At 42.2% G+C, this 18,278-nt stretch overlaps 1 protein-coding gene across 4 annotated transcripts; it reads left to right on the top strand.

Moving 5' to 3' along the window:
• Positions 1-552: 552 nt before the first annotated feature.
• Positions 553-16,842, top strand: SDCBP (syndecan binding protein). 4 transcript variants are annotated; one of them, XM_075744053.1, is made up of 9 exons: positions 553-607; positions 5,175-5,256; positions 8,263-8,341; positions 10,932-11,041; positions 11,357-11,515; positions 12,959-13,134; positions 14,413-14,584; positions 15,155-15,246; positions 16,122-16,842. In XM_075744053.1, the coding sequence occupies exons 2-9, from the start codon at positions 5,206-5,208 to the stop codon at positions 16,174-16,176; spliced, it is 894 nt and encodes a 297-aa protein (XP_075600168.1). In that variant the 5' UTR covers positions 553-607; positions 5,175-5,205; the 3' UTR covers positions 16,177-16,842. The 4 variants fall into 4 exon arrangements, with proteins under 4 accessions (XP_075600168.1, XP_075600166.1, XP_075600167.1 ...); XM_075744051.1 differs by lacking the exon at positions 553-607 and adding an exon at positions 958-1,100; XM_075744052.1 differs by lacking the exon at positions 553-607 and adding an exon at positions 1,521-1,634.
• The last annotated feature ends 1,436 nt before the right edge of the window (positions 16,843-18,278 follow it).

Here is an 18,278-nt window from a genome sequence, read left to right as displayed (position 1 = left end):
AACCCAGCAGAAAAACATTCATGTTTATGGTGGATTTTATTTCTTATGGAACAGTGACTTAAGCTGTCCAACAGAAGAGCCTGTCAACTGCTGGGACTGGCGGAGGACACCAGGAGACCGGAGGTGGGAGCAGAGCTTCTTCCTTGTGCTGGCGAACGGATAAACTTTACTGAGCTCTCTGGTTTCTTACCTGAAGAGAAGCAGTAGGGCGCTCAGCACATTTAATTATCTATATGATGAACAAGATCTGACAACAGGCAAAGGCAGCGGCAAAGAATCCTAGCCAAGAAGGATTTTACAGAGTGAAAATTGATGCTAGAGGAGTTCATGCTATAAGGCATAATAATTCTGGAGAAATTCTGGCAATTAAGTATGAAAGCCTCTTTCCGAGCTTGTTCTGGGATTTCCCCATCGCTGGTATGCTTTACGTCACGATCTCTCCAGGGGAGCTTTTCCAGGAGACGTGCTCGGCCACAGCGGCATGACGGTGGGAGAAGGCCCACGCAGGCACGTGACTGCGGGCCAGGTGACGTGGTCACCCCGGCTCTGGCGTGTCGCAACTCACCCACGCCCGGCCGGGAGACGCGCAAAACAAAGCTGATACAAGGTAGTTAGCAGAGAGTGCTTTATTACACGGGGGGAAAAAAAAGTTGGAAAATTAATAGGAAATTATACTTTTTCCTTCATGAACGACGGCTGTGAACCAGTAAAGGCAAGGGAATGATGCAAAGGCAGTACAAAAATGAAGCATGCCAGTGGCGAGCCGTTGCATGACTAAAGCAAGCGACCAGGGCGGAGCGCTGCCAACCGCGGTGAGGAGCGGGGGCCGCTTGGAAGGGAGCTGGGCCACCGCCACCCAGCCCCTCCGCCCCACAGCCGCCAGCGGGGCGTCCCGGCCCCGGTGCCGCAGCACTCCCTTCCCCGCCCGCCGGGCCCGGCCCGCCCCACTCCCGCCGCCGCCGGAGCATGCGCGGGGCCGGGCCAGTTCCGCCGCCGCCTCCGCTCCCCTCATAGCGGCGCTGCCGGGACTTACGGGAGTTGCCGCTGCCTCTCTCCGCGCCGAGGGCCCTGACGAACGGCAGCCACCACCTGGGCCGGAGGTAAAGGAGGGGCCGGGGCTAGGGCCGGCAGGCGAGGCCCCTTCCCCTGCGGCCCTTTGTGCCTGGGCCCGGGGCGGCGGCCCGTCCCCGGCGGGGAGAGGGGAGGGAGGAGGGGGGCTGCGAGCGCGGGCGGTCGGGCATGGCGGAGGGGAGGGGGCGTGGCGGGGGAGGCCGGTGCCGAGCCGGCTGCGGGAAGAGCCAGGAGAAAGCGGCGGCTTCTCTGTGCCGCTGCTGAGGGCAGCGTTTGTCCCGTCGCCGCCGGAGAGCCGTATCGTGCTTCTGCGCGGCGACCGCTCCCCAGAGCCGGCCGCGGGGGGTGGGCGGCCGCTGGCGGGCGAGAGGGGCCCGCCTCCCCGAGGGGCCCATCCGTGCGCGGCCAGAGAAGGTAGCGAGTAAATAAACGCCTGTGTGTCTGTCTGCGTCAGCATCCTCCTGCGGTCTTGGGTTTCGGGGTGTCTTCTGACCTCCCGTTCGGGCTCCGGGGTCATTGCATAAGGACCGTGTTTCTCGGCCGGTTCCTGGAAGGACACTCGGGCGTTTGTTGTAACTTCTTTTTAGACTGGCTAAATATTGCTTCAGAGGTGGAGTGGATGTGATGTCCCTTTTCGGGAAAGCAAGCCCTGCTTTACGTCTGAAATAGAAGCAGCAGATTTTGGAGCTAAGTGTAGAATGAGAGCAGTTGCTTGGAGGCTAATTAGGCGTGTATCAGAAGGGAAGTACTGAGTTATTAGTGGGGAACGCACCTTGCAAAACAGTTGCTCAATTCCTAATATGTTGGCCTGACCTTCAGGAGGTTTTGTCCTGGATCTGCTTTAAAGATGAATTTTTGGCTTCCTAAGCTTCTAGCTTCTGGAAGTGGAAACGAGTGTTTCAGTGCAGGTGCTGGCTCTGTGGTCTGTTGTAACCTCTTCACGGGCCACAGACAGAAAACACTTGTGGGTGGCATTTTTTGTTTTGGTTTGTGTTTTTCCCTCCCCCAATATTGGCTGCCGGTGCTTTCGGAGATGACAATCGCTAAGGGCTGGCCAGGGCTGGGCTTCAGCTGGATCCCTTGCTGCCTTCAGCTCCACGCTTTCCGACCTGGAGAGTATGTCGGGCAACCTGTCTTCTCCTAGCCGTGCCACCGAGGGCAGTTGGGGATCACTGCTACCCATGAGACTTGCTGCTGGCAGCCCCAGGGTGTCACGAGTGCTGCCTGTCCATGGGTCTCGGGCCAGTGGCCCTGCACTTCCCTTTAAGCAAAACAGGATCTGCTTAGTGGGATGTGCTGACGGGTGCTGGAGGCTGGACTTTCCGGCAAAGGGTACTGAGAAACAGGGAGAGGTCTTTGCCACCGGGTTTTGCAGGCTGCTAGCTGAGCTATGGCTATCACTCCTTGCCCCGTACTCTTCCTTCAGTTTTCACTTTTGCTTTCCAAAACACTTGTGTTTCTCACAAGATGCAGGAATATGGAAATTATCAAGGAAATTTGTTCTGGTGTTGGTGTAGATTTTTGAGAGAAAAGGAGGTTATAGTGACTCACGTTTTGTGGTAGCCACTCCCCAGCTCCTAAAGCCGTTACAGTCCCTGCTGAAACTTTTGTTTATACTGTGAATAATGTTGCACAAAGTCATGGATGAGTTCTTCCTGCGATTCCTAGTGGTCTCTGGCAGTGGCAATTGTTATTAAAAAGTCATATTTTTAAACTAAACACAGTATTTTTATGGATCCCGCATTATCTAACAAAGGGTGTTTGTGTTGCAGCTGCCTGTGCAGAAATTGAAAATACCATATGCAAAGGTACGAGCTCACTGAATGCAATTACAGTGGTGACAGTTATTCTGGCTATTTAGTTGGAAAACCAAAAATAGCAACTGGTGAGATTACAAGGGAGCCAGCCCGGCAGTTCCTTGGTAGCGGTGACAAACGCTTGGGTTTGTGAACCTCCTGCTAAGGAGAGGAGGTGGTTGGAGGGGGATTGTAAAGTGGCAGGGTAAGCTGCTAGTGTGTTGTCTTATGTGATCTGGGAATTAATATATGCGTAGCTTTGCTAATATCTTTCTACAGAAAGCTTCACGCTTCTCTTTGTAAACTAGAGGAAGGTCGCGGTTGCCCGTCTGACAGACGTCACCAGTAATCGTGTGCAGAGTGAGACTGGTCTGTGGAGCAGAACTAAAGCTGGCCGAGGTGTAAACCTGCTGGGTTTTGCGGCATGGAAGTTGGTCACTGGGACCAGGGACCCAGCAGACCCTGTGCCATGCTACTGTACGGGTGTCAGAGATCACCAGCTGCAAAATGCTGCTCCTCTGCCCCTCATCCCCCTGCAAGGGAGTGTGTGACTCCTTTGGGAACACACTGTCCTCAGCCTGCCGCCTTTTCCTGCCTGCACGCTGCTGGGGCTGTGCTGCCTTTGAACATGTACCAGTGCTTGGACCGGCACCTGAATGTACCAGGGCAGCTGTAGCCTAGAGGTGGATGGTGAGTCTGATACTGCCTGTCACTTGACTGGTGCTAGCAGCAGAATGCAGTGTCCGGGCACCGCTTACCTGAGCGAGGGGTTTGCTGGGCTTGGGCTTGCATTTGCCATTACCCATTTTGGATGAGCAAAAGCACTTGATTGTTTCAGGTCAACGCTGGATTAAAACAGAACTTTAAACTGGTTTTAAATGTGTATGTTTAATTTATAAAGCTTCTAGGCTTTAACTATGTTTGGTTTAGTTGCAACAATTAGTCAAAAATGTCAGTGGCAATTAATTATTACAGTATAACTGGCCATGTGTTTAGATCTCTGTCACATTTAAGGCATGCTTTTTTGAAGTGTCAGTTGTAGTCTGACATGATACCAAAGCTGTTGGACACTCTGCTGAACAAGTAGAAAAGCTATTGATGAGCTTAGAGTAATATGAAGAGACAGCTATTGTGTTACTGCAATATCACATTAGGCATCAGTGTGTGGTTTTTGTTTTGTTTTTTTTTTTAATCAACTTAATATCTGCACGTAGAGAAGCAGTAGCTCAAGGATTTGTGTAGTGTCGCTTTTAGTCTGGAATTTCTGTTAAATTACAAATAAGGACCTCTTTTCTGTGGATGAGAAAATGAAACCCCAAACTGGAAGCTTTTAATAGAGCTGCCTCGTTAACTGTGTTTTAGTGCCTTTTATAACTTGTGAAACTATATCACATTTTGTCTTCTGTCCCTCTCTGCTCCTCATTAAAAATTTCACACCAACATACCGGAACATTTTTGTTACAGTTTTGAAAAGTTCAGCTGACCTCGGTAAGAATGTGAGTGGAGGAGCTGTGGAAACATGGGATTTCCTGAAGCCTCAGGTGCCCGGCTGTAGCAGAGCTGGATGTTTGCATGGTTCCTTAGAGGATCATGTGAAGTGGGGTTTTTGGTTTTGCTTGCTCCACTCCCCCACCCCCCACCGCCTTGGTTTTCTTTTGTTGTATAACTTCCTGATAAGCTGTCATAGGGCTCTCCCAACATCACATGAGCCAGCCCGAAGCCTCCCTGGATTTTGAAATTCATCGGCTGACTGAATCTTGCTGATTTATGGTTTCTTGTTGCAATTAATGTGTTCCAAATGGATATGGGAAGCCAGTTGTTCTTAGTGGCTTCTTACTGGAATATCAGAACTGATGAAAATGTTTAGATACTTTGCATAACAGAGTGAAAGCTTCTGCAGTTGTATATAAAATATTATCCCAGTTGGGAGGAGTTAAGGTTTTTTTCCTCTTAACCCTCATCATTGTTGCGTTCTGGCCTCCTAAAGTCTGCTCTTCATGTGAAACAGTTTTCTCTAGGTCTCAACAATGAGAAAGCCTATACAGACTTTGTCAACGCTAAGCATATTAAATAAAGCCTATTATGCAAAGGCTATTATTGATAAATTCCATTAAGACTGCCCATTTAATCTATTACCTACAGTGCCAGGTGTCTGTAGTCCTAAGACTTGCGTCACAGATCACTTATTTAATACTTTGTCTGCTTTCTCTTTCGTTTTTGCTTTTTGAAGTTGTAATGCTAAGCATCTGATGACTAACCCAGGTATTTGTTTGCTTTCCCTTTTTATTTTTTTTTTCTTTCCTCCAGTCTTCCTTCTACCCAGTGAGACTGCATCAAAATGTCTCTCTATCCTTCCCTGGAAGATCTGAAGGTGGACAAAGTTATTCAGGTATGGTGAGCTTTAATAAGATGAGTTTTGATGACAATAATAGATTTGATGATTTTTTTTTTTTAATCTAGGGGAGGGATGACTTATTGCAGGGTGATTTTGTGTTTTACCATCATACTCTAAAAGGGGAAATACAAACTGCTTACTTTGTAGCTTGATGTAATATGATTAATGCTTATTTTACCACTGTTGGGTATATTTATTTTGCTTTATATACTAAATGTGTTGATATGTTTGGTTTTTTCAAATATAGATACTTGGTCTTAAGTAGACAAACATAGTCAGTCTCTCCTCATACTTCAGCTCTGACGTGATGAACTAATAAACCTGCTGTGTCTCATTCCTGGTGTCCAAGCCCATGGCAGAAAACTGTCATGGTCAGTTGGGCACAAAAAAAGAGCACTGACTCTTTTAATGTTGTCTGGAATCTCAGACTTGTCCTCTGGCTATTTCATGGCAGTGACCAGTTATCTCAATGCTTCCAAGATTATCCCATTGGTGTAAAACCCTTTATGTATAAGAATATTGGTAGCTTTATTATTAGGATGAGGATGGAAAAAGTATCTGTGAAATAAAATAATGAAAAACACTTTAATGGATAAAACTCCATGAGAAATTTGACATGAATGTATTTTAGAAGGAGTTTCCTTGCTTTCTACATCATTCTACCTAGCTTCCTTTTTTTCTTTCCTAAACTTAAACTAGATTCCCTCCCAGGTTAAACAATAGCAATGAGTTATACTGCATTTTAAGGTGGCTGCTGTTTCTGTCCTTGCCCTTCTCATTGGGAAACAATCAGGCAAACTGCACAGAACAGGTTATTAATTCTGTGCCGTCCCGAAGCGGACTCTCACCTGTGTTGGTATGTGTGGGGTGGAGCTCTTGAAGTTGTGGGTGCTGTGTTGGGATTTCTCTTTGTTATGTCTGCCCACCCCATCCTTCTTCTCTTACCAAAGCCGTTTATCTACAGTCAGGTAATGCTGAACTGAAAAAAACCCTAGCCTGGAGCCAAGAATTTGCTCCCTTCAGCCTTTTAACAACCAACTGCTAGCTAGATTTTATATATTACAATTAAAAATATTAAATGTGGTCTTTCTACTACTTAACTTTTGTGACCACTGAATGAAGTGGTGAGGAAATGGAATTAGGGTATCTCTATACTGAGTCCTGTAAACTTTGAACCATAAATACATGTTCTGTTGTTTTATAGAGCAGGGACTCCTCTTGTACGTTGTCTTGCCCATACGCTCAGCAGGGCTTATCAACTTAGGCAGAAGCGCTGCCTTTGTGTGGCTATGCCTGTAGTCTATTGTGGTGTTTCACAGACAAAGTTTCTATAGGGAGCATAGCAAATTGTGCTGTTAAAATAGTTTAATCCTTGGTAACGCTGTAATCTCAAAGGTCAGTTTTCTAGAAATCAGTTCATGCAGATGCTTGCTGTCATACTTAAAGATGACTGTCCACTCAAAGTTTAAATTAGGATTTCAGGAAGTGCCACTGCTTGATGATGACTGGGATATCAAGCAAGACAGAAAGTTCATGTGGGGGTGGGAGAGAAGGAAGGTAGGGCCAAGAACATTCAGTTACAGGTCCCCAGCGGAGAGGCTTGGGTGTACTTGTTGCCATCGTCAATGGAGAAGATTGCCTACCAGCAGTTACGTGATGGCATCTTGCTCCTACGGACTGTAGTAGGAACTAGGGGGTGAATGGACTGCCTACTGAGTATACTTGTGAGAGAGGGGAAGTAAATAACTGTTATTGCAAAATGCCATTTTTTTCAAGAGTAAGCAAATCTATTTTCACTGATCTTTTTGGTAGCAAAGGTTATTTGCCCCTCCCAAAAAGTGCTTTATAAAAATGCTATCTTTTTAAATACATTTGCGAGCACTCTTAGGAGAAAGGGGGGGCATAGTACGGAAAGACAAAGTCTGTATCCACAAGTGAGTGACATTAAAATGACTGCTGGTTAAAACAAAGGGACTCGTTACATTAAATAATCTAACGTATTCTTTTTGTCCAGCATTTGAGTTGGAGGCTATTCTTCTAAATACATCTGATACTGAAAAATAATGAATCATTCTTGCTCTGAAACTTTTTTCTAAAAACAACTTCCTGGAGAGTACAGGACTGCATGATTTCCTTAAAAATGTTAAGTAATTTGACTGTCACGTTGTGTTAGATGATTTATGTGTCCCGTTCAGCATAATGTTTTACTACGCATTTAGTAATTTCCCCCCCACCTTTGACATTCAACCTCAGGAAAGCTATTGCGATAGCTATTTCCATCACACTTAATGGGCCTCTGTAAGGCAATGTTTTTCACTGGTCATGCTACACAAGGCCAAAAAAGTAGTAGCTGAGGTATTGAGGAGGAAGGAAACTGTCTTACTTTAATACAGTCTTTTATATTTGTAAGTCAGTAAACAGCATAGAAGCTGAGCTTAGGGTGCTCACTGTAGTGGCAACTTCTGTCGAAAAACTATCTTAGGTCCATTTCTTTCAGAAGGTATTAAACTAGTAACATTGGATTGTGTGGAACTTAATTTGCAACCTATAAGGAACTGTGGCAGAAATCATGAATAACATCTGTAAATGGTGAAGAGAGAAATGTCTGCTATCCTGCTGAAAAAAGTAATCGCAAAATACTCTGCCAAAGGTCATACCTTAAAACATAAAGTTATAAAGCTTTTTAAGGAGATCTTACGCTCTTTAACTTCCTTAATGACAAAACCAGAACAGATTGACAGGAAAGTCTTTCTGTATTATTACTGTAGCCTCGTCTCTGAGGAAGATACAAGTTGATCTAACGAAGTAGTTTGATACTATACAGCATATTGTATTGAAGTTATTTATTTCAAAGAAAAAGATTGACTTCAGAGCTTCGAGATTAATAGTAACTAGCATGTACAAGAAAAAAGAAAATACTTATTCTCCTGGCTGCATAATAAAGTTTTCATAGATATTTTTCTTCTACAAGATAACGTATGTGAGCTTCTTTGCTTTTAGGCTCAGACTGCATTTTCTTCAAATCCAGCTAATCCAGCAATCTTGTCTGAAGCTTCTGCTCCTATTCTTCATGATGGAGGTAAGCTCGTGTTCTCTATAGTATTCTGATGTTGTGGAAAGCAGTTATGAAAGCCTAAAGTTACAGTACGGTCAAAAATATCTATAAATAGGTAATACTTTTACCTAAGGGTGAGACCATGCCTTTTTGGAGAAGCCAACACCCGCCCCAAGCTGCCTTGGTAGAGGCACTATAGGAGTCAAAAACCAGTGTTTGCTTATAAAAGAAGCTGTGGCAAACACTAACCCTTCTCCTGACTTTTTGAAACCTTTTGCAAATGACCCTAACATAACAAGATCTGCTGTTGGTACCATTTCAGCTCTTTTTAACTCTTACCTCAAACTTTGTTGTCCTTATTTATTAGGTGTATTTTTGTAAGCTTTAGAGGGTAGCGTGAGTCAGAGTGCCTTTCCTCTCCATATGAGCTTTCTTGGGAACAAACAATCACAAATCTTTGTCAATAGAGAAGTACCCAGGAAGGTAGAACCTAATCTTGTCAGGCTATCAACGTAAAGCTTCCAGCAGATTTTGGGATCAAATGTCTGGTGGGAAATCCATCAGACCTAAAGCTGAACGACTTGTAACCATTTCTCCTCCTTTTCTCCCATGCACTTGTACACACATGAAGGTGCACAGGTATGTTTGAGTTCCAAGCTCTGGGCTAGTAAGTTAAGCTTGATCTGAAAGGCCTAAAACCTCTAACCAGCGTGACCAGCAGCAGTGCTGGAACAGCTGTCAAGAATGCTGGTAGATCAGATATTGAATCTTGGTGGATGTAACTTTGTCTCCAGTTACGTGTTTGGCACTGGTGTGTCTAAGATGACTTTAAGGCAGGAGACTGTGTAGCTCACCAGAGAGCCACCTCTCCTAGATACTCTCTGGAATAGATACGTAACCTGGCCTAACCTCACAGACCAGATTTAAGCTTGCTTCAGCAGTCCCTTCCTGGCAGCATTCTTTCTGCTGTCCAGAGTTTGAATTCTCCTGCAATTCTTGTGCCTGCTGGCCAAATGACATAATATTGACATCTCCTTGGGTGTGAATTGGTCAGGAGCTGTGTGTGGCTGAAGAGTGATTAATCATTCAATATATTCCAAAGGCTTACATCATCTATAGGATGTGCCAAACCTGCTGGGAATACCTCTGTGTGGCAGAGGCAGAAGAATGTACAACATCAAGGACTTTTGGATGCTTTCTGCTATTGGGAGGTCTCTCTGTTTTGCATGAAAGTGTAATACAGTCAGCAAATGTGCATCCTGTGTTGTGGTCTTTGAGGAAGAGCAAAAGAGAAAAATCAAGAAGCTGCAGAAGTCTTGTGTGACATTAATTGTGTATAAACTTAGGGACTTGAAAACACAAGAAAAAGACAATCATAGAAGAAATATTCCTTAAAAGCTTATTAATCAATATTGATGAAGCTACAAGCTGATAGATAGATCTGGAAATAAAATCGGACAGGACAGCTCCCATGTGAAGCAGCATGCAAACACAGTCACTGAAAGTATTAAGGAGCAAAAGAGTCTCACAGTTATACTGGAATTCACTTTGCAATGACCTTTGTGTTCCTTCCCAGAAAAGTTACTTTCCATTTTTGGTCAAATGTGGATTCTTATAATAGCTGGTTTTATACATGTACCCATAAAGGAACGATAGAAATGGAAGCTTTCTGAACCGAGGAGCCTGCTTGCTTCCAAGGCTGTCCCTTGCACCACCTTGCTTTCTGAGCAGCCTTTTTCTGTCCCCACTGATTCGGTGAGAACAGCAAGTGGACTCTTTTAAGAGTTCTCATAACTGCCACTTGTTAAATCCTACCAGTTAATGATCTGTGGAATGTCAAGAGCGATATCAATCTTATTTCCAGAGTGGTTCGACTTGAGGTCTGACAAGTCTGTTGGTTTAACTTCCTTTCCTCCCATTCCCTGCACCCCCCTCCTCTTGGGCACAGAGGAATATTCTGATGCATATTTTAAGGACCATGTTTGTTTTGTCTTGTTGAGAAGCATGTCTAAAATGACTTCATTTTGAAGCTATGAGAAAATGACAGCTACTTTCTTATGAAGACTACTAAAGCAGACTGCACTGCAGACCTTAGAGCCAGGAGGGTTTCTGCAGAAACTTTACCATGCCTGAGATCTGAAATCTCCTTGGCATGGATGCCTTTTGGGAGTGCCGTCCTGCACTTGGTGGAAGGTCACTCTGTGTGTGTGTATTCTCCAGCATACCTGGTTTGAGGAGTGGGAGGGGGAGTAGTTCCCCACTAATTGCCCTAAAGCTTTGGAGCAAGGGCATGTCTTCATGGACTGCAGCACAATGTTGGATTTGGAACTTATCACCATGTGTCCAATGTTGTTTGTGCCATAAAGGATGGGTGCAGTAACTGAAACTAGAAGCTCTTTATCTCAGAAGTGCTGCTTGTCTGGTTATTTTCTAAGCTGGGCTAGAATAACAGTCCTGATTCAAGTGGGGCTTCCGTCGTAATTTTCAAATTAAATACATTACAGTATCACAAGATGTGTTGAAGTAACTGTACACATGAAAGCAGTAACTGTTCATTCTGTTAAATGATTGTACTGAAGGGTTTTTTTTTGTTTGTTCTGTTTTTCTCCTATAGGCTTATACCCCCGACTGTATCCAGAACTTTCTCAGTACATGGGCCTGAGCCTCACCGAGGAAGAGGTGCAGAATAACCTACCAGTGGCAGCAGCTGCTCAGTCACAGGGTGTAGGTACCACTCAAACATGTTTTAGAAGGCAAAAGTATAAAGACTAAATGTATATCTAGTATTCTAGAGAGTAGACTACTATTTGTCTAAGTACTATACTTGACTGATAAATCAATTGCTTTAAGTAACAATGCCTGTTTTTTCTCTGATCTTAACGGTATATTTCCAATGTTGTGGGGGTTGGGAAGAGCTGGTGTCGTGTGGGGCTTTTTTTGTTCTTTTTTGTTGTTTTTTAAATATCACTTAGTATAAACTGATGTATAGCTATTTTAAAAAGTTGAAACTAAGTTGTCTGGCTATTTTGTTTTAATCAGCAACTGGTAACACGACCTTCTACTAATTACATGGTAGCTCCAGTGACTGGAAATGATATTGGAATTCGCAGAGCAGAAATTAAGCAAGGCATCCGCGAAGCAATTTTATGTAAAGATCAAGATGGCAAAATTGGACTTCGCCTTAAGTCTGTTGACAACGTAAGTACAGAAGCTTGCTTTTGGCGAGAGAGATACTACTGCTGGATTAAATTAATAGTGAAGTTGGTGTACGGTCACAAAATTGTCTTCTGTATAATGCTTGTTTATCTATTACCTGAATTTTAAAATCCTTCATTAGATCAGTAACTAGATTTCTACCTGTCTGGACTAGGGTCTAAATTTATAGCAGCAATTTACTTCCATATGTTTTATAACACCTGAAAAATAGTTGTAATTTTTTTTTTTCCACTGTAGAGCATGAAATTGTCCTTGCAGAGCTGCTGTGATACATGCTAGCAGTTCAAGACTTCCTGTCTCTCTCTTTGTGGAAACAGTGGGCAATGCTTAAAGTTCAGCAGTATGCAGAGAAGTGCCCATGGCTTAGAAGTAGCTTCTGTTTTATAGATTCTTGCAGTGTGGTGCGGGTGAGAAAAGTAAGGATAGTGAGCGTGTCATCTTACCTGTATGTAAAGCATAATTTCAGAGTAGGCTTTTTTGAGTTTCTCTCAACACGAACATAGCTACAAGAAGATCCTTAAACCTGCTTTGAAGTTTCTCTGTTCCAGTATCTTTTGATTCTTGATATGGAGATGCTCTTCTGGGGTCATCTTGTTTGTTTTGGGTTTTTTTTGTTGTTGTTTCGGGGTGGTTTTTTTTGGCAACACCATTTAATCTGAATGTTTTTTTTAAAAAAAATTGTACTCAACATTTCATGTAGTGTTACAGTGCTTTTTATAGTTCTCCTAACACAGGAATGCTGGGGGTTTCTTAGAGGAGCATGTTTTGGTTTGTTTTTTGTTTTTTTTTTAAATTTCCCCACCCCCAAAGATATTATCTACAGTATGCCTTGATATGCTTTACTTGTATTTTAGGGGTACTTTGACTAGAAATAGGGTTTTAACACCTTGGTTTTTTTATCTGAGGTGCTAGCAAGTCATAATTGATAAAAAGTTGAAAACTAATGGGATTGCAAAAGAGGAAAAAATCTGCCATAGACTTCCTAGCATTGGTGATCTATTTGTCCAACTGCATATAGACTCTGATGTCAAATGCACAAGGAGATACGAAAGCTTACAGCTAGTTTGTCTTGATCCAGTTGTTCAGATTTCGTGCTAAAACAGAATAGTATTTACCCCTTCAAGTAAGGCTTTTGTTATGCTTGTGCCTTTTTCTAATTTCTAGAGGTCTAAACAGCACAGATTTGCCTACTTCCTAACTTTATTCTAGCATTAATTGTCTGTTAGCCTCTTAAAGACATCTAGAAACAGACCAACATTTCAAAAATACCTCTTAAGGAGAGATAATTAGCAAGTCCTTTTGTCCATTTGGTTACTACTGCATAGAGAATGGGAAACTTTAAAGTGCTGTGTGTTCGGTCATTGGTCTTCATCTTTAAGGTAGAACTTCCTCCATGTTTTTCTTCTTTCCCCTTCTTTTTTGTAGGGTATATTTGTCCAGTTAGTTCAGGCAAACTCTCCAGCATCCCTCGCTGGGCTGCGGTTTGGGGACCAAGTTCTGCAGATCAACGGTGAAAACTGTGCAGGATGGAGTTCCGATAAAGCGCATAAAGTTCTGAAACAGGCTTCTGGAGAAAGGATTTCGATGATCATTCGGGACAGGTAAAGCCAGCTGCAGATACAGATTGTCATTATCGGTCTCAGAGTAATTCTGTGGGGTTTGGGTCTCTCCTCATTTGAGCAGCACTGCAGGCATTAAAAAAAAAAAAATCTTTGTCGATGTACTTTACTATTAAAGATCCTCAGAAATGTTCCTTTTCGTGGGGAACAGTCAAAATAAGAGTCAAAATAGATGTTAACTTGTAAACTTCCAGTGTGCCTCTCTTGCCTGGGCATGAGGCGGCATAACCCTTTCAAGGTGAATGAGTGATACCGCAAGTCAGACTTAAGCTCTGTATTCAGGAGTTCTGTGCTTTTTTTCTGATGCAACTTGACTTTTGCTTATACTAACTGAAAAAGCAATAGAAGACAGTACCAATCACTGTATTAATGAGTTTAAAATTTTCACTTGTGTTTTTTTTATTTAGCATGATAGTTTTCTTGTGAACTTTATTGCTTATGTATGAATTACAATTTTAGTGAAACTGGCATTATTTGATGAACCGATACCGACTTTTAATCTGTGTTGGGTAATGAGCATATAGGTAGGTGTATGTAGACTACTACATAATAGGTTGGATTCAACACAAAGTCTGTAGGCTATGAGAAGACAGATGATACAAGATATGAGTAGGTGTATGTCTTGAGTGGAGGGCATGCTAGTTCTATTGGGGCAACTATTTCTATCATTTATTGAATCAAAATAATGTGGTAGTGGATTCCCTGCTCTGTATACCGCTTCTGTGCCCAACTTCCTAACCCCTTCCTGGAATTAGTAGCTTTTTAAGACACAATTTGAAAGTTTATTGTCTGTAAAGCAGTAGAAATGTCATTAGGGAAGCCTTGGACTCCAGAATCCTGTGGTCTACCTACAGTTGTTAAAACTGCCTGCACTATTCTATCTACCTTGTAACTTTTGTAAACAAAAATTAATTTTTAATGGTCACTTGTGTATGGTTGGTTGTTGTGGTGGATGCTGTATGGGGTTTTTTGTGTTAATAATCCAGATGGTGAAATATCTGTAGATCAGGGAAAACACGTAAGGTTTATCTACAAGTTTACATATGCAATGTGACTTCAGCCTGGAAAGAAGAGATTAAAATATTTCTTTTAAAATATTTTTTATTAACGAAATGAAGTTAAACCCAACTACTTTTTGCTGTAGTTGATGTAGTCTTTTAGAGCACAAGTTGAAGATGCTGAAATAGCGCGTGGCTCTTCATGAGGTTTAGTAGACTGAAAACATGTTTTTGCATTTTAAATCTCTTTTACTACTTATAGGCCTTTTGAACGAATTATTACTATGCACAAGGACAGCACAGGGCATGTTGGTTTCATATTCAAGAATGGAAAAATAACCTCAATAGTGAAAGACAGTTCTGCTGCGAGAAATGGACTTCTTACAGAGCACAACATCTGTGAAATTAATGGCCAGAATGTAATTGGATTGAAGGTAAAACAAGTAGTGTGTGTGGTGGGTGTGGATAGCTGTGGGCTTTTTATGGATGTATAGTAATCGTGTTTTGGAGAGGGAGAAGGATTATAATATGTTGCTGAATATTCACGAAATAAGAAAGTCATGAGAGAGGTAATTTAACTTGATTGGAGAGACGTGTATACTTTGAGGCTTCTTTGCAGTTTTGTATCTGCAGGCAGGGCAACTCATTCTCTTCCTCTCTGCCTCCACCTGCCTCGGCTGACCCTCAGTTTTTATCTTTAGTTTAACTTTGCTGGCAAAACATAAAGAATAAGCTTCCCCCTGCCTGCCTGTGTCAAATTCGAGTAGGAATTCTGTGTATAACATCTGAATTCCTGCTCTAGTCAGTTTGTGCAAAGTACTGATAACCAAACATCTATGAAGTGGCGTTGCAGGTTCAGTGATTTGCCCTGAAGGTTAAATACTCTAAGCAAGGAGTTGTGGGTCTCTTAGCTGCATGAATTGTGTCTAGAAAAAGCTCTTGAACTGCTGCTTTATTAGTCAGCCTGAGTAATGTTGCTCATATGACTTCTTGTTTAATAACAGGACCCTCAGATTGCAGACATCTTGGCAACAGCTGGAAATGTGGTGACCATTACCATCATGCCTTCCAGTATTTATGAGTATATAATAAAGAGGTAGGTAAAAAAACCAAAGCAGCCATGGTGTTAATTATAATCAAATTGACAGTGACTTTTTTTAAAATACAATGTAGTCATGATAAGACCTAATTACAAACTTAATGTGAAGGCTGGAGAAGGGGTGGGGAAGTCTAAAAATCTGCTTAATCTGATCTTGTAGTCAGACCAGTGTGTTTTGGTTCTGGTTTTAAAACTGTTCATATGTTAGTGATGCTCCTTTGCCTTTTCTCTTGAAAAACCCTTTTCTAAACATAATTTGATTAAAATCAAGTCTCCAGGAACTAAATTTAAAGTACATGGGTAACATAAGTATTTGTTACCTTGTAACTAAAATGCTGTTTCTAGTGCAACTAATTCTGGTGACATAAGCATGATTCTTGGCAGGATGCAGTTGTCTTTTTCCTAAGCCTTTGGCAGCACTGGCTTTCTACAGCTTAATCTCTCCTGCAAAAATGTTTTTGAGGTTGCTAGAAATTAATAATGCTTCAGGTATAATTGATTCTTTTTCCTCCACTTGCTATGCTCTTTCTACAAAGCCATTTTCAGTCTAAGGGCCACGTTTCCCCCTGCCCACCCTCCCTCCCTCATACTTGTGATACTACTCTGCATGCACATGTGTCCACACCCTGAAAGATGCTGAGAACACAGCTCAGTTACTAACAAAAACGTTGAGTATTGTGGGCTTCTCTTCTGCATGTGCAGTTTGGTGCAGCTTTTCTATAGCAACATATTTGTTACAAAAAATGGTGAAATAAAAGGCTAACTTTTAAATTGCATCAAAGGGCTAGCAATGACAAAGATGCAACGATCGGAAGCTTTAGCAGTCTTCTACAGTTGTCTTGCAAAACCAAACGCCTTTTTCTTTTCTTTAGGATGGCAACTAGCATTATGAAAAGCCTGATGGATCACTCCATTCCTGAAGTCTAAACTTGCATCATGTATGTGTGTGTAAATATATATAATGATGATTCCACTAAACTTGGGCTATTATACTCAGTGATTTCTTTCTTCTGCACATGAGCCTTTCTGGAGGCTAAGAGAAGATATGCTGCATCAAGCATCTGCATCTATAATGGCTGGGAATGTTACAGTTCAACATATCTTGTCTGTTCACAAACTGTAAAACTTGTAGCCTTACATGCTTGACAAATGTGAAATTCCAATTGTGTTATGACTTCTTTTTGTAGGTCTTTTATTTAGTTTACTACTACTATAAGCCATTGCAACTAAAGGAGCCAGATAACATGTAACTTTGCAAGTGATGTTACCTAGGACAATGCTGTGCTTTTGTATGTTTAAGACATGAGTATTTTTACTGCTTCCTGTTTGCAAGAGTAGATTTGAAACAGCATATTAGAAGTATGGCTAGTACTAGTTAATTTTTTTGTTCTAGTAAATACTGTTTACACAAGAATGCCAGCTAAGCTCGCTGTAGCTAAAGGCAGCATTCAGTAAGTAAGCATATTAAAGTAGTGTACAGATACTCAAATCTTTTTATTACTTGTTATATAAATTGTAACTAATATGCTTATCTCTTGCCTTAACCATGTTCTTAAGGATTCAGAAATAACCAAATAAATGAATGAAACTTCAGCTATTGCGTGCGTGCTTCCTCAGATGAGCTAAGCCAGGCTTGTTTAGCTAAGGTCAGTTTCAGTCAACAACAGGGACATGATAAGAAATCCTGTTTAAAATAGCTTTCTCAACAGGCTCACTGCCTGCAGTGTTGAAATGTTCTAAAAGGGTGGAGCTCTAGGATACTATAGACAAGATACATTTAACTCTTTTTTCATACCTTCAGTGTAATGTGGAACAGCAGCCTCACTGTTCTACAAGACATACTAATTGTATAATTGCAATTTCATTTTTAAACTGTTAGCAGCTTGCTGGGTGTACTAGGCTGGGTTGGGATAGAGTTAATTTTCTTCACAGCAGCTAGTATGGTGCTGGGACTAAACCAGGCTGGGGGTGGCCAAGAGGGGACACAGCTAGGACTGTAGACCCAGACTGACCAAAAAAAAAAAAATTCCACACCATTCGACATCATGCTCAGCAATAATTTCAGGGGAGTCTTTCCAAAGTAGTTTTTTCTTGGAGACTGACTGGTGGGTTGTGGTGAGAAAGTGCTTTTTGCTATTTCTTTTTTTCTCCTTTCCTGTCACTAGGTAAATGACCTTTATCACAACCCATGGATTTTCCTAGCCTTTGCCCTTCTAATTCTTGTACTACAATAGGTCATAAGCATGTTCAGCTGAGACTTTGTAAGTAAAGTGATCTGAGGTGAAATACCAGTTTTGGTGAGTTATTTCCTTTTTTCTTATTTTATGTTCTGTTCCAGGTACTATGATTATGAGGAAGACTGAAGTTCAGTAGTGGGCCCAAAGTCAAAGCAGTACCTTTAGTTTAGGGTAGGTATTACTTGTTATAAGATAGGTGTGTTCTTTCAGAACTAACCTGGATCCAGAACTGGTCTGGGGATGGTGATATCTTAATTATTTACTTGCTTGTGCATTTCAGTGAAATAATACTTCAAAAGATGACTGTAAGAAAGAGCTCACACCAGAAAGAAAAGCAAACAGGCCATAGCCTGGCACTGTGCAATAAACAGTCCCATGTGCCAGTCCCTTAGTAGTCCATATGGCTAGCTGCAGCTTTCCCAGTTTGTAGGAAAAGTAGCAATGGGGGTAGGTTTGGGAGCTTTGGCTGAGGACTGGGGCTGCAGCCCTCCTCTGCTTCCTGGGCATACTGTTGAGGTTAGCAGTGTAAGCTCAGCTGTGCCTGGCAAGGAGAGTCTGTCTTTGTGGACTCCTGTTTCTCAAATGAATCTCTCAGTTATGGTAACTGGGAGACAACCATTCCACTACTTCAGGCTGTAGTGGTGAACAAATTCATCCTAGGAGCCCTTTTAATTGGATTGTTTGGTTACTAAATGATATGTCTCTGGAACTGCTGTGGCAAGTGCTTGCTCGCACTAATTGGTGACTTCATGTAGCACTGGTATGATTCAGCTTTATGGGCACTGACCTGTG

The sequence above is a fragment of the Balearica regulorum genome, chromosome 2, assembly GCF_011004875.1.
Source record: "Balearica regulorum gibbericeps isolate bBalReg1 chromosome 2, bBalReg1.pri, whole genome shotgun sequence".
Classification (NCBI taxonomy): Eukaryota; Metazoa; Chordata; class Aves; order Gruiformes; family Gruidae; genus Balearica; species Balearica regulorum.
Note: the sequence above shows the minus strand (reverse complement) of the source record. Positions and strands in the feature narration are given on the sequence as shown.

Coding starts and splice junctions, on each gene's coding strand:
- SDCBP (XM_075744053.1), top strand. CDS start 5,206: ATGTCTCTCTATCCTTCCCTGGAAGATCTGAAGGTGGACAAAGTTATT. Junction 11,042..11,356: donor CAGCTGCTCAGTCACAGGGT/GTAGGTACCACT, acceptor TGTTTTAATCAG/CAACTGGTAACACGACCTTC. Junction 15,247..16,121: donor TATGAGTATATAATAAAGAG/GTAGGTAAAAAA, acceptor TCTTTTCTTTAG/GATGGCAACTAGCATTATGA.